The 14,793-nt window shown below is 36.3% G+C and overlaps 1 protein-coding gene across 11 annotated transcripts in view; it reads left to right on the forward strand.

Annotated features, from left to right (window-relative positions):
- CNOT4 (CCR4-NOT transcription complex subunit 4) overlaps nt 1-14,793 on the forward strand; it is a 141,535-nt gene that overhangs the window by 61,517 nt on the left and 65,225 nt on the right. For all 11 annotated transcript variants that reach the window (XR_003431874.1, XR_003431875.1, XM_027101812.1 and 8 more), the window contains one exon: nt 14,126-14,323. Coding sequence is in view for 9 of the 11 variants with exons in the window: in XM_027101812.1 (XP_026957613.1) it covers nt 14,126-14,323 (198 nt within the window). In the remaining 2 variants the exon portion in view is untranslated. The remainder of the gene's footprint in view (nt 1-14,125; nt 14,324-14,793) is intronic.

Raw genomic sequence — 14,793 nt, forward strand, 5'->3', positions numbered from 1 at the left:
TATTACATCTGGGGGGAAATTTGCTTTAGTTTTCTAGTACAAAATAGTAGAGAAGTTTTGATGTTTACTAAAAAAGATCATGAGTTAAAATGAAAAGAGAAATCCTGGTTTAGAAGGTAATACTTAACTTCATTTGTTGGTCCTTAGGACAATCCTAGGCTGATAGTGCTATCCCTATTGTATGCTTAAGGAAACTAGGCCTTTTAAGTAACTTATCGAAGGCATCAGCTAATGGGTAGTAGGTTTGGGGGTCAAATGCAAGTCCTTTGAATCCTTTCTAAATCTAAAGTGTCTATGATTTTTAAAATAGTATTCTGGGTTTTGTTGTTTTTATAAGCAGATGCAGCAGTTACAGTGTAGTAAGTGACCTATTAGGGTGAGTAGGATTGCTGCATCTCTGTTTTGAAGGTTTATTACCACCTTAGGGATTAATGCAAATAGCTATTTTTTGCCTTATCTTTAATGTCTGTTTGTATGATTTAAACTTTCTTTTGTTTACCCATTCAAAGAGCTCTTGGTTCATTATTACCAAATTTTGAGAATTGGAAATGTGTTTTAGATACCTAGGTTATTAAAAAAAATAATATCTCAGAAGGCAATGCATTGTCCAGTTTTTTTTTTTTTAATCTAATGGGCAGTTAATGTAGATGATATGAATGAAAAAAGGTGAGCTCTACTTAAATGTTAATTAATGTAGTTTATATATATATATATATATAAAGTTATATAACAGTAGGTGTTTATAATGTATATAATATCTTTTTATATAGTTCACATACTTTAAGAATGTGAATGGAAAGGTAAATGAAAACGATAACATTAGCTTTTTAAATTTGTGTTAATGAATTTTAAAACATTCAGTTGTATTTAAAAAATCAGTTCCCCATCATTCCATTAGAGGACAATTGTACTGAACTATTATGTTGAAAGTGGTGACTTTCAGGATAACCTAAGACTATTTGAGGAAATGGCAAAGAAATTCATTTCAGTTTTAAGGGATTACCTAGAATCACCTCAAATCCTTAGCAAGTGGAGCAAAAAATAGAAAAAACTTTAAGATTAAAAACTAAACAGAGTAACTTCAGCAAAGCTGGTTGTTAGTAAAAGGGTTCCTTTCTGGGAGGACTAGTGTGAGGAATCTGGAGGGCAGAAGGCCATTGGGATCAATTTAAAGAAAAAGTGTTAACTCAAAACATATTCAGGAGAAGACTTGAAAAAGGGTAATAATAGTGGTGCTTCAAGATCCTCGGAAAACTGTCAGTGTGGTTGGTTGAGTACAGAGGCATTGGAACAACAGTCCAACTTTTATGCCAGGTAGCAGGTACAGATGCCCTCTGGGTGGAACACTGATTATAAATCTAGGTCGGAGCCTTAAAGGGGATAGAAATACCCTGGAGGAACTAGGACCTCCTATGCTCAGAAGATGAACTATTAGCCTACCCCTTTGAGCTGTTTTTCCTCTCTGTGGTCACAAAGAAACATCCTGCAGCAAACAGAAATAGTATTTTATAGACTGGTTGACAGAATTCTTACATGTGCAACAACCAAGAATCAATAGGTATTTCAGGAAAGCCAACATTATGGAAGAGAAGCACAAAAATCAGTATATAGAAGAATCTAACATAAGTAAGCAAACAGAAAGAAACTTTTTCAAGTGTCATTGGTACCTCTCAAAGAGGTAAGAGAGAATGACATATTCATGTAGAAGGAACATTTTTTTTTTTTAAAAAACAGATCTTCAAAATAAACAATCCTATAGATACGTTGAAGAAAAGAATGAACACAGTTCAAGAGCAAATTAGCGAGTTGGAAGACTGTGCTGAGTATTTTTTTGCAGGATATAGTGCAGAAATTTAAAAAATAGAAAGCATGAAAGAAAAGTTAGGCAATGTAAAAGAGAGATCTACTGGTTCTGATCTCTGCTAAGAGAAGTTTTAGAAGCAGTGGGCTAAGAATGGATCAGAAGAAATAATGAAAGAACTAATAGAAGAAAATTACTGTGAAAAGCAGTTGTCCTCAGATTAGAAGAGTTCTGTAAGTATGAAGCAAGATGACTGAAAAATATCAACATCTGTTTACATAATTGTGAGATTTTAGAATATCTAGAATAAAGACAAAGTTCTGAAAGTCCATGAGAGAAAAATACATAGATCACAAAGGAACAAGAATAAAACTGATGTCAGTGTTTTTGTTTTACAACCATAGAAAAGAGAACACAAACGAAAAATTTGTTTTTCCAAATTTTTGAGTGAAAATAAGTTAATGAATTCTCAATTTCATTCAGATTTGAAAGCATAATAAAACATTTTACAGACATACGAAGATTAATCAGGTTTAATATCCACTATACAATACAACTAGAAGAGTTGAAGATGACTGCAAGATTTTGAACTGAGCAACTAGAAGTAGAGAATGGCCATTAACTGAGATGGGGAAGACTGCATCTTCTAGGAATAGGGTTTTTGAGAAGATCAGGAACTCGGTTTTAAACATGTTAAGTTTGAGATTCCTGTTAGAGACTTAAATGGAGATATTGACTAGACAGGTGAATATTCAAGTTTGGTTTGGGCATGGAGATGTAAATTTGGGAGTTAATCAATATATAGAATATTTTTATAAATTAATGACACTGGATGAAATCACAGAGAGGGTCAGTGGAAAAAATGAGAGATTGTCTAAGGATGAACACCAAGGCTCTCCAACATTTATAGAAAGAAAAGAAAAAAAAAATCCAGATTAAAGAAATATGAGACAACCTCCTTTTGGGTCTCCAAGTTAGAATCTTTAGGTGAGGCACTTATTGTTAATAGTCAGACCAGGAGGTTTTTTTGTTTTTGTCTTTGTTTTTTAATTTCTTGTTGACTTAATATCCACTTAATATCCACAACTCTTAGAACCTCTCCTTAGTTTCTTAACTACCAGACTTTGCTCATACCTGTCTCATGGCATGAGTCACGGAAGGCAGACAGTGCAGGACACACAAAGTCTTGGAATCTGGCTTAGCTTTGCTAGAGAGTGCTGAACACACATAATTATGAAGCTGCCCATCTCAGTCAGGGACCAGCAAATCTTTACATCTCTGGAGCCCAGCCTCAGTGGTTGTGTTAACATGGAAGGAAACCACAAGTGTTTCTGGAGAGGACCGTGAAGCTACAATTTAGATACAGCCCAACCCTGCAGGGAGAAGCCTGTAGAAGGCGTTCTGTGAGATGTCAAATTGAGATGATTTAAATAAACTTGGAGATGCAGGTGGCGCTAGTTGAAGCCAGCTCCTGATTTTGGCTCACAAGATGAAACCTGTCTGCAGAAAGGGCCTCTTTTGTTTTAATAGCTTTGAAAAGCAGAGAGAGAGGCAGGTTTTAAAAACATATGAAGTTGAATGTTTCTCTTTGGTCCTAGTTGCTGAGCCTAGTGGAGTCAAAAGGACCTTAGTGCTTCCCTAAACAGGTGCAGGTCATTCCTTAGACTGCCTTTGCATGTCCTTTTAGTGCAGCATGTCTGAGAAAAATATCTGGTGGAAACAGCAGATGTGGGAACATGGGTGGTTTACTGATATAGCACCATACAACATTGGCTCACATGGAAATTAGAGACTGGCCAAGGAAATGAAAACTTCAACAAGGGTATTATTTTCACCTCAGAAATAATAGAAGATATTGAATCCATGAAACAAGAACAGTATGGTATAAAAAATTCAGTGAATAAGAAACAGTTATTGAAAATTAAAATATGATAGCAGAAATAACTCAGGCAAAGAGTTGGAAGATGAAGTTGAGATGATCTCTTAACAAGTAGTGCAAAAAGGCAAAGGAGAATGTATGAGAGAAGAGATAACTTATATTTGAGGATCAGTCCAGGAGGTCACATAACAAATAAGTTAGTATTCTAGAAAGAGATCACAATGATACAGAGGAAAATTGTCTTCAATAATATATGATTGAAGAATATTCCCAGAACCAAAGGACATATTTTCAGATTAAAAAGGCCCCAAAGAACACGAAAACATTAATTCAGAAAGATATATGCACTGTTATGTTCCTTGTGGTATTATTTACAGTAACAAGATATGAAAACAACCTAAGTGTTTTGGATGAATGGATAAAGAAGATGTGTATTCCACACACTGGAATACTACTCAGCCATCAAAAGGTGGAATCTTGCCATTTGTGACAGCATGGATGGACCTTGAAGGGTCCATGCTAAGTGAAATAAGTCAGATGGAGAAAGACAAATACTGTATGATTTCACTCATATGTGGAATATACAAACAAAACAAAATAAATGAACAAACCAAATAAAAACAAACACATAGATACAGAGAACAGAGTAGTGGTTACCAGAGGGGAAGAGGCAGAGGGGGAGGGTGAAATAGATAAAGGGCATCAACTGTTTGGTGACAGATAGAAACTAAATTTTTGGTGGTGAGCACGCTGTAGGGTACATAGAAGTAGAAATATAACGTTGTACACATGAAACTTACAGGTTATAAACCAGTGTTATGAAAAGACATTTTCAGACCTGAAAGTTCTCAAAAATATTTTACCTTCTGTGCATTCTTTCTCAGAAATTTACTAGAGGATATGCCCCATCAATATAAAGGAATGAAGAAGATAAAAAAAAATACATGGGATAGAGGAAATAGGTAATTAAACATAGACAAGAAGCAGTGGGATTTCTTGGATGATGGGGAAGGATGAAAGATGTGACCTGTAGAGGGCAGTTAATCCAGAATGTGGCAAATCAGAAAGCTCCAAGGGGAATCTCTACAAAAAGATCAAAATGAAAGAATACTTGGTGTTTTTAAAGAGAAATGTCTTGTGAAGCCATTTCAACAAGTGGAGGAAATTTTATGGTTGAATTAGTAATAAACACATAGAGATCTAATCAGACAAAACACAGTTATTAACTCTACAGGAAACAAAAACTTGTACAGAAAAAGTAATCATGTTATGCTGCAATGGCTCAGATATGAAGTAGGGGTTGAGATTTATTTTTTTCCATACAGATATCCTGTTGTTACTGCATCTTTTGTAGAAAAGACTACCCCTTTACTTTTGAATGGTTTTGGACTCTCATGAAAATCAGTTGCTGATAAATGTGTCAGTCTATTTCTAGAGTCTGTATCTCTGATTATGTCTATCTTTTTGTCAATACCATACTGTCTTGACTACTCTAAATCTTCAAATCTGTTATAATAAAAACTTTCAAATTTGTTATTCTTTTTAGAATTTATTCTGTGTATCTGAACCTTAGCCTTTCCACATAAGTTTTTTAATTAGCTTGTTATTTTGTACAAAAAGACTACTGGAATTTTGGTTGAGATTGCATTGAATAAGCAGGTCAATTTGAGGAAAAACGACATCTTGAAAATGTTGACTCATATAGGTCATGAATAAGTTTTATCTTTCCATTTTTCTAGGTTTTAAACATTTCAGGAACAATGTTCTGTAGTTTTTATGTACAGAGTACAGCATGCTTTGTTATATTTGCCTATAACTTTTTTTGGGGGGGGGAATTTTTTTTTTTGGGCCACACCATGTGGCATGTGGGATCCCAGCTCCCTCACCAGGGATCAAACCTGTGCCCCCTGTAGTGGAAGGGTGGTGTCCCAACCACTGGACCACCAGGGAGGTCCCTGTGATTTTGAGCTTTGGCACATGATACTGTTTTTAAAATTCCATTTTCCAGTTGTTCATTGTCATTATGTAGAATAATTGATTTTTGTTAAATAGATTCATTAGGACTTTCTAAATAGATGATCACATCTTTTGTGGATAAAGACAGTTTTATTTCTTTCCAACCTTTATTTCTTTAAATTGTTTTTCTTGCGTTATTGCAGTGGGTAAGCCCTACACTATAACCTTGGATAAAAGTGGAATGAACACATATCCTTGTTTGTTCCCAATCTTAGTGAGAAGACGTTGAGTATTTCACTATTAAGTATGTCACTGTTTTTTTGTAGGTGGTCCTTATCAGGTTGAGGAAGTTTGCTTTTATTCTTTGCCTACAGAGAGTTTTTATCATGAGTGGGTGTTGCATTTTATCCAATGCCTTTTCTGCTTCTATTGAGATGATCGTGTGTTATCTCCTTTGTTCTGTAGAAACAGTGATTTAGGTTGATTTTTTTTAATCAACTTTCCCTCCCAAGGGTGAATCTCATTTGATCATGATGTATTATCCTTTTTACTTTCAATTTGCTAATATTTTCAGGAGGAGTTTTGCGTCTGTGTCATGAGAGGTATTTATCTGTGGCTTTCTTTTATGTTGTTTTTAGATTTGGTACCAAAGAAATACTGGTTTCAGGAAATGTTTCCTCCTCTATATTCTGAAAGAGTACATGTGACTGGTGTTCTTTTTTATTTCCTCCCTAAATTCATTGTTTATACTCACTCTATCAGGGTGTTTTCAGGAGGGCTGTTATGAAAACTGGCTACCACAGGATTCCTGTATGTAGATTTCTGGAATTTTGTACTAGTTCCCCCTGTGTGGTATTTTGCCCCATAAATTTCAGTTGCCTCAACGTCTTCAAATTTTGAACACTGTCCCCCTCTGCTCATTGAGACAGTTGGACCCAGTGCCAATGTCCAGTAAGTGCCAGAAGAGCAGAAAACTGGGACACTTGTGGTTTTCATCTGTCTTCTTTCTTTTCTCTCAGAGGTCATAGACCTGCTGTTCACTGTCTGTCATTCAGTGTCTGAAAACAGTAATTTCATATATTTTGTCTAGTTTTCTAGTTGTTTATGCTGGTAGCCCTAGTCTTTATCACCTAATGTGCCATGGCTGGAGGTTGAAGTGTGTAAATAATATTTGAACTTCATAATAATGTAATTGTGACCCTTGACCTAACCAAAGGTTGGAAAGTGGGCTTGGAATGTATGGTTAGGCTGGCTGAAAGAAATCTAAATCTTCAATTTGCATAATGTAATGATATTTAATACTGAAAAATCAGGAAGTAGCAATACAAGCATGTTATTTAATGATGTGATAGTAAATGACAAAAGAATCATCTGAAAGAATAAGCAGATTATTTTTAGGGAGAGGCAACTGTTGAGGGGGAGGAAGGATATGGGGGACTGCTCTTTTTCCTAATAAACCTTGTAGAACTGTTTGACTAGGAACACATATAAGAAAAATATCAGTGAAACTAGGGGAGAAACGATAGAGTGGACAAATGGAAATCATAGGAAAGAAAGTATAATAGTACTGATATTGGTTAGTCATAATCAAATTCAAGATCAAACACATTTTAAAAAGATAAAGAGAATATTTTTCTTACTGATGAAAGGTCCCCTAAAGTCACAAAACTTTTATTTACTTAACAGAGCTAAGAAGTGTATTGAGCTGATGTAAATACCAGGAGAAACTGCACCTACGTGCGTAATGGAGAGACTTCTAATTTCTGTATTTTAGAAATATATGAAGTACACAATAAAAAGGAAATGACCGCCTGGAGGAGTGGGATAGGGAGGGTGGGAGGGAGGGAGACGCAAGCGGGAAGAGATATGGGAACATATGTATATATATAACTGATTCATTTTGTTGTGAAGCTGAAACTAACATACCATTGTAAAGCAATTATACTCCAATAAAGATGTTAAAAAAAAAAAAAAAAGGAAATGGAAAATTTGATTAACACAATTAGCAAGCATGTGTGTGTTTGTGCATGCACACAACTCTGTACAAATAAATTTGTACAAAACTTTAAAATACAGGTATAGTGGGTACAAAAATTGACTGTTAGGCCACAATGGATATATTAATCAGTTCCAGAAAGTAGAACTCACTTGTGTATTTCTATTTATTCTTCTTGGGGTTTGTAGCGCTTCTTGAATCTGTGGATTTGGTGAGTTTCATTAGTTCTGGAAAAAATTAAGCTGTTATCTCTTCAGCTGTTGCATTTATTCTCTCTCCTCTCTTTCTGAGACTCTGATTAAATATTTTCCAGATCTTTTCACTATCTGCCATGTCTTTTAATCTCTTTTCTGTTTCTTTCTATTTCTTCCTTTCATGCATTAATGGATGATCTCTTCTGATCAATCAGAATTTTTTCTTTTAGGTCTAGTCTACTGAGTTTTTAAATTTTGCCATTGTGTTTTCCATTTCTAGAAGTAACGTTTGTTCTTTTTTGATACTTGATTTTTTTAAAAAGCTTTTTATACCATGCAGATATTTTCAAGTTTGTCATATATTTGTTTAAACGGATTAGAATTATTGTTTCAAAATCTGTCCAGTAATTCCAGAAGCTGAAGTCTTGTGAGGGATGTTTCTGTTGGTTGTTGTTCATGTTGTTTTATTTCTTTATGTGATTTGTTGTCTGTATCTGCTTCATGGTTGTCATTGAATTATTTGTAAGGTTCTCCAAGGCCCAAGATGAATTTGCCCTCCGATAGAGAGGCTTTGATTTGACTTCTGCTGGATCCTGTAAACATTGCCATTAGGGATGCCTTAAACGTAAAGGTCTTTTGTTCTCCTGGATGCACATCTTCCCTGGGGTTGGTTTCAACTTCTCTAGGATGGTTTTCTTCACACCCTTTTCCTTTTTTCTTATCGTGTACTGACCTCTGTGTAGTTTTTACTTACCCTGAGACAAAATGAGTTCTTTGAGAGTGGGCTGGGTCTCAGCTTAACGTGGGAGTGATCTCCCCCAAAATTCTTCACCTTGATTTGGCCTTGGACTTTTAATGCTGTCCCTCTTCCCCCATTTGTTCCTCTCTCCCATTTGTTGTTACTCAGACTTTCCACTTATCTCTCTGGGTTTTGACTTTTATCCAAAAATTGTCTTGGGACTTCCCCACTGCAGATCATTATTGTTTTTAAGATGTTGGTTAGGAAAAAGTTTTATACAGTATTTTTCGTTGTCTTTAGCAAGAGGAAGAGATAAAGCTGTAAATGCATTAATTAGGAAATGAAGAACAAAAATAGATGAACTTATTTCCAGGTTAAGAAACCAGAAAAAGAATAAACATTGCGACAGTGGAAAGTAGGGATTAAGTAGAATTTAGTGAAATAGGAAAAAAGCAATATTTCAGTAACGGTTAGAGCTGGTTCTTTGAAACAACGAATAAAATAAAGTCCTGGTAAGTCTGATCAGAAAATAAAACAGAAGACACATGTAAATACACATGTAAATTAGGAATAAAAGTGGAAACATAACTAAACATATGAAAGGAATTAAATGATTACATTAGAGACTATAAACCATCTTAATTAGTAGTTTGGCAATTTGTTGACAAATTAACACCATTAGAAATATTTTACACATTAAAAATGCTTCTCCACAGGTGTCCTATTTAACACTAGTTTGTAACATGCAGTAGTACCTTTAAAGAAAAGTTTTTTACTTGTAATTTTTATTTGATCCTATATTCCTAGAAAATTAGGTTTAACCTATCTGTTTCAGTCAAAAAGTAAACCAGATATATTTTTCTTTATATTCATTTTTAGTACTATTACTAGCTTTGTGGGTCACGGTCTCTTTCTGCAGCTATTCAAATTACGTGTTTTCATATCCCATCTTTAATCTACCTCCGTTCCTCATCTACTGTATGAGCTTATTAATTTTCTATTATTGGATTTGTAGAGTAGGTTTTTATGGTGGTGTGTGTGTGGAGGAGGAACGATCATGGAATTCATGGTAAACTAATTTGTTCTCCTGTGTTGGTATCTTTCTGTATTGGTATGTGTAATGTATCACTATGTAGCAGTTATATTCCAATAAAATTGACTTTAAGTTGACTTTGAAGCCTTATGGAAGTATATTTCCATAGAAAAAACTTGGAATAATATAGAAGAAGATTGGGGTAACCAGTGTTATATACTCAACATGGTGGTGCATCAGTAATATACTTGATGAGAATTGATACTGCGACCCAATTTTTGGTAATTGTCATTCTCCATTTTTGTGTGTGTGTGTATGTATTTTAATTTTTTTGGCATTTGTATTACTTTGCATCATCTTTTATCAGGATTTTACAGTGTCAGAGATTGTTAGCAAAGAAAAAAACCGGAGTGCTTGTCAAATCCTTCATGTTTTCAGAAGAGTTAAAAGTTACATCAGTGTTTTTCAGACTATCTCTGATGCAGAACCAGATTTTTTGTAACCCACCCCCACCCCCAACCACAGTCTGTTGGTGACTGATACAGGGTCCTATTAAGCATGCCTAATACCCAGCTTGTGTCATGTGATTTACCACCTAAGTTCGATAACAACCACACAGATAACTATCTTATTCTTCAGAGCCCACTGATGAGGTACTTGAATGTTGTGGCAATGTTAAGTTGCTATAAAAGTTTCCAAATGCTTTTTCTCAATTTTTATACTTCTCTTATCATGGACTGGTAAGATTCAGTGCGTGGATTAGACTTTGAAATGGAACTAGGAACAATCTATATGCTTGATCCACTCAGGGAGTAGACTATCACCACTATAGATGTTAATGAAGGGCAACAACTTTCAAATAAACTTAATGATAAACACTCCGAAAGGAGCTACCCAGAAATCCTGTGGTAGAAAATAGCTTTTCCATGTGCAAATGAAAATTTTAAATGATCTTGTGGAAAGATATTTTAATTGGTTTGTATGTAGTTCATTTTTATACTTGTGCCCATATAGCTTTGAATAGCTTCGTGGGATTAAAATCATCCAGGCAGATAGATTAAGATTTGAAAGGAGATATAGGTACAGAAGGGTGAGTGGAGAGAGAAGGGATTTAAATTGGGAAGATTACATCATTGATTGAAGAATTGAATTTATTGTAATAGATCCTTAACCATTTGGTTCCTCAAATTAAAATGTAAGAACACTTTGAAATAAGTTTGTTTGTTTTTTTAAAGATGGTAGCCAATTCTTTTTATTTATTTATTTATTTTTGGTTCCGTTGGGTCTTTGTTGCTGTGTGCGGGCTTCCTCTAGTTGTTGTGAGCGGGGGGTGGGGGGGCTACTCTTCGTTGTGGTGCACGGGCTTCTCATTGTGGTGGCTTCTCTTGTTGTGGAGCATGGGCTGTAGGCATGTAGGCTTCAGTAGTTGTGGCACATGGGCTCAGTAGTTGTGGCTCACCGGCTCTAGAGTGCAGGCTCAGCAGTTGTGGCGCATGGGCTTAGTTACTCCGCGGCATGTGGGATCTTCCTGGACCAGGGCTCGAACCTGTGTCTCCTGCATTGGCAGGCGGATTCCTAACCACTGCACCACAGTGGAAGCCCGACATAAGTTTTTTTTTTAAAAAGAAAATTAGTAGTGCTAAATTTCCACTTCTAGAGAGTAGCTTGGTATTAAGGTGGCAAATATTTATTGAACCCCTAAAATGTGTGACATAAACTTTATATTTGATCCTGGAGAAAGCCCTCAGGTCATGCAAAAGTCAGGGAAATTACTGAGTCCTCTGTTTTCTGTGCCTCCCACTCACTAGTAAGTTGGAGTATGCCAAATAGATTCAAATTTTTTTTTTTTTTTTTTTTTGCGGTACGCGGGCCTCTCACTGCTGTGGCCTCTCCCATTGCGGAGCACAGGCTCCGGATGCTCAGGCTCAGCTGCCATGGCTCATGGGCCCAGCCGCTCCACGGCATGTGGGATCTTCCCGGACCAGGGCACGAACCCGTGTCCCCTGCATCGGCAGGCGGACTCTCAACCACTGCGCCACCAGGGAAGCCCCTCAAATCTTTAAATGTGGGAATTGAATGGTATGGATGCTTACATCCTGCAGGACCACCAAGAGTTATGCCTGAATATTTAAGAACAGGATTTTTGGAGACTTTATGTTATTACTAGTAGACGTTGAGGAACATAAAAGGAAATCTCACTTTCTTAATTGCCTTCAGCATTAATCAAAGTGTGCTCACAAATTGGAGGATGTTTGTTTTTTTAATTAATTTTTAAAACTTTATGTATGAAAAGATGAAAGTTACTTTATGTTAAAGGCATGCAAGTTTTCATGCTTGTGGACACTCCCTCCTCTCTTCCTGATTCCCACTTCTTTCTTCATTTTTTTAAAAAATAAATTTATTTTTATATATATATGTGTATATATATACACATATATATATATGTTTTTTTTTTTTTTTTTTTTTTTTTTTTGCGATACGCGGGCCTCTCACTGTTGTGGCCTCTCCTGTTGTGGAGCACAGGCTCCGGACGCACAGGCTCAGCGGCCATGGCTCACGGGCCCAGCCGCTCTGCAGCATGTGGGATCTTCCCGGACTGGGGCACGAATCCGTGTTCCCTGCATCGGCAGGCAGACTCTCAACCACTGCGCCACCAGGGAAGCCCTATTTATTTATATTTTATTTGTGGCTGCATTGGGTCTTCATTGCTGCACGCGGTCTTCCTCTAGTTGCGGCGAGCAGGGGCGACTCTTTGTTGCGGTGCGCAGACTTCTCATTGCGGTGGCTTCTCTTGCTGCGGAGCACGGGCTGTAGGCGCACGGGCTTCAGTAGTTGTGGCACGTGGGCTCAGTAGTTATGGCTTGCAGGCTCTAGAGCACAGACTCAGTAGTTGTGGTGCATGGGCTTAGTTGCTCCGCAGCATCTGGGATCTTCCCGGACCAGGGCTCGAACCCCTGTCTCCTGCATTGGCACACGGATTCTTAACCACTGCGCTACTAGGGAAGTCCCCCACTTTTTTTCTTGATGGCAGGATTTCTGTTAATCCCCACTTCTGATATTCTGATAGACACAGTTTCCCATTTCTGGGATCTCTTCACATTCAGCTTTTAGATATTATTATTTAGTGTGTTCCATCTTCCATTTATTATTGACTGTTTTTTGTAGTAGTTAAGTTGTCCCTTGGTATCTGCACAGGATCGTTTCCAGGAACACCACACCCCACTCCCGCAGCTACCAAAGTCCGTGGATGCTCAGGTCTCTTATATAAAACAGTGTAGTATTGGGGTATAACTTACGCACATCCTCCCATATACTTTAAATCATCTCTAGGTTATATATAATATCTAATACAATGTAAATGCTATATAAATAGTTGTAAATACAGTGTAAATGCTATGTAAACAGTTGCTGGATGCATGGCAAATTCAAGTTTTGTTTTTTTGGAACTTTCTGGAATTTTTTACCTCAAAATATTTTCAGTCCATGTTGGTTGAATCTGAGGATGTGGAACCAGCAGATATGGAGGGCTCGCTGTTATAATAACTGACTTATTGAATGCTTCTGTAAAGAACACAATTTTAATTAGTTTATAAGTGTGTTGTCTTTCTTAATTCTCACAGAAACCCTCTGAATAAAGTACTCTGATTCCCATTTTACAGAATAGAAGACTGAGGCAGACAGATTACATAACTTTGCCAAGGTCTCTTGGTAAAGAATGATCCAAGATTCAAAGCCAGGCAGTGTGAGCCCACAGCTCTTATTCAGGCCATCAGTAGTCTTGGCATTAGCAATAGGAATGAAAACAAAATTATAATGATGAGATAGGAAACCATTGTAAGAGTGTAATTACTAGTATTTATTGAGGGATTACTGTGTGCCAGTTACACATAATAATTGCTTTATGAGTGTTATTTTTACACCAGCCTTTAAGATTATTTTCATTTTACTTATGAGGATATGGAGGCATAGAGTTTAATTGACTTGTCTACGACCACGTGGATAATAAGTGTTGAAGCTAAGTTCAAACTCCTGGGCCAGAGGATCTATGTATTGCTGTTTATTTGCTCATCTGTGTCCTTAGACTGGGAATGTATTAAGGAATAAGTACTTCATTAATCTCCAAGCACATAGTAAGTTTTCATTAAATATTTGTTGATTGTAATACATAAACCCATATTTAGATGAGAGAACTTATACTCTTTGCCTCTTACACAGTACCTTAGAAGCTTAATTTTCCTGTAAACTGTGTGCTAGGCATTGTAGGGAATACCAATATTGTTGTTTTAAATTTTAGAACCTTTGGTGATGTTTCAAATTTCAGCACAATAAGTGGTTTAAATAGTATTTTAAAACAATTCTATATAACATTTAACTTTTATTAAATAAAAACTGAAAAGATTCATAAAAAGGGAGTTGTAACAAAGGGAGATGTGATGTGCATACACATCATCCAGAATTTGATAATTGTTATTCATACAGTTTTCTGTTTATTTAATGCTAACTTCTATATTTGTTTTATGCCTACAGCCATATCCAGAAGACCCAGCAGTTTATAAACCACTGTCCCAGGAAGAACTGCAAAGGATAAAGAATGAGAAAAAACAGAAACAAAATGAGAGAAAACAGAAAATATCAGAAAATCGCAAACATTTGGCTAGTGTACGTGTTGTACAAAAAAACCTCGTCTTTGTTGTAGGTCTGTCTCAGCGCCTAGCAGACCCAGAGGTAAGTCTTCTTCTCTTTTCTTTCTCAACTTGGCATTTTTTCTTTTTGTATATTTGGAAATAATAGCTGACTCTGCCCAACTGCAGGATTTACCTGAAAATATTAAAACTTAGGAGAAAATGGGAAATATTTTTTTAATAATCACTAAGAAACCAATGACCAGTTGTGATCTTAGGCAAATGTATTAATCTTCCCTGGCTCATTTTTTTCAGTTGTAAAACTAAGCAGTTGAACTAGATCTCTAAAGTCCCCTTTAGTGCTAATAACCTGTGAAAGTTGGATAATGGTTCTATTTTGCTCTTAAGGCTAATGTGACATGACTACTCTGTGTGTGTTTCCTCTTTTCTGTAGCTGTATTAAGGACCAACAGTGGAGATGCAGTTTCATAAACCCACCAAAGATCCGTGTTTTTTTTTTTAAATCGTGCCCAAGTAGTGAACCTCGGTTATAGAACAGTGATAGAACTGTTG

This window comes from Aethalodelphis obliquidens, unplaced genomic scaffold (assembly GCF_003676395.1).
Source record: "Aethalodelphis obliquidens isolate GAN/ISIS:26980383/991018 unplaced genomic scaffold, ASM367639v1 scaffold5, whole genome shotgun sequence".
Classification (NCBI taxonomy): domain Eukaryota; kingdom Metazoa; phylum Chordata; class Mammalia; order Artiodactyla; family Delphinidae; genus Aethalodelphis; species Aethalodelphis obliquidens.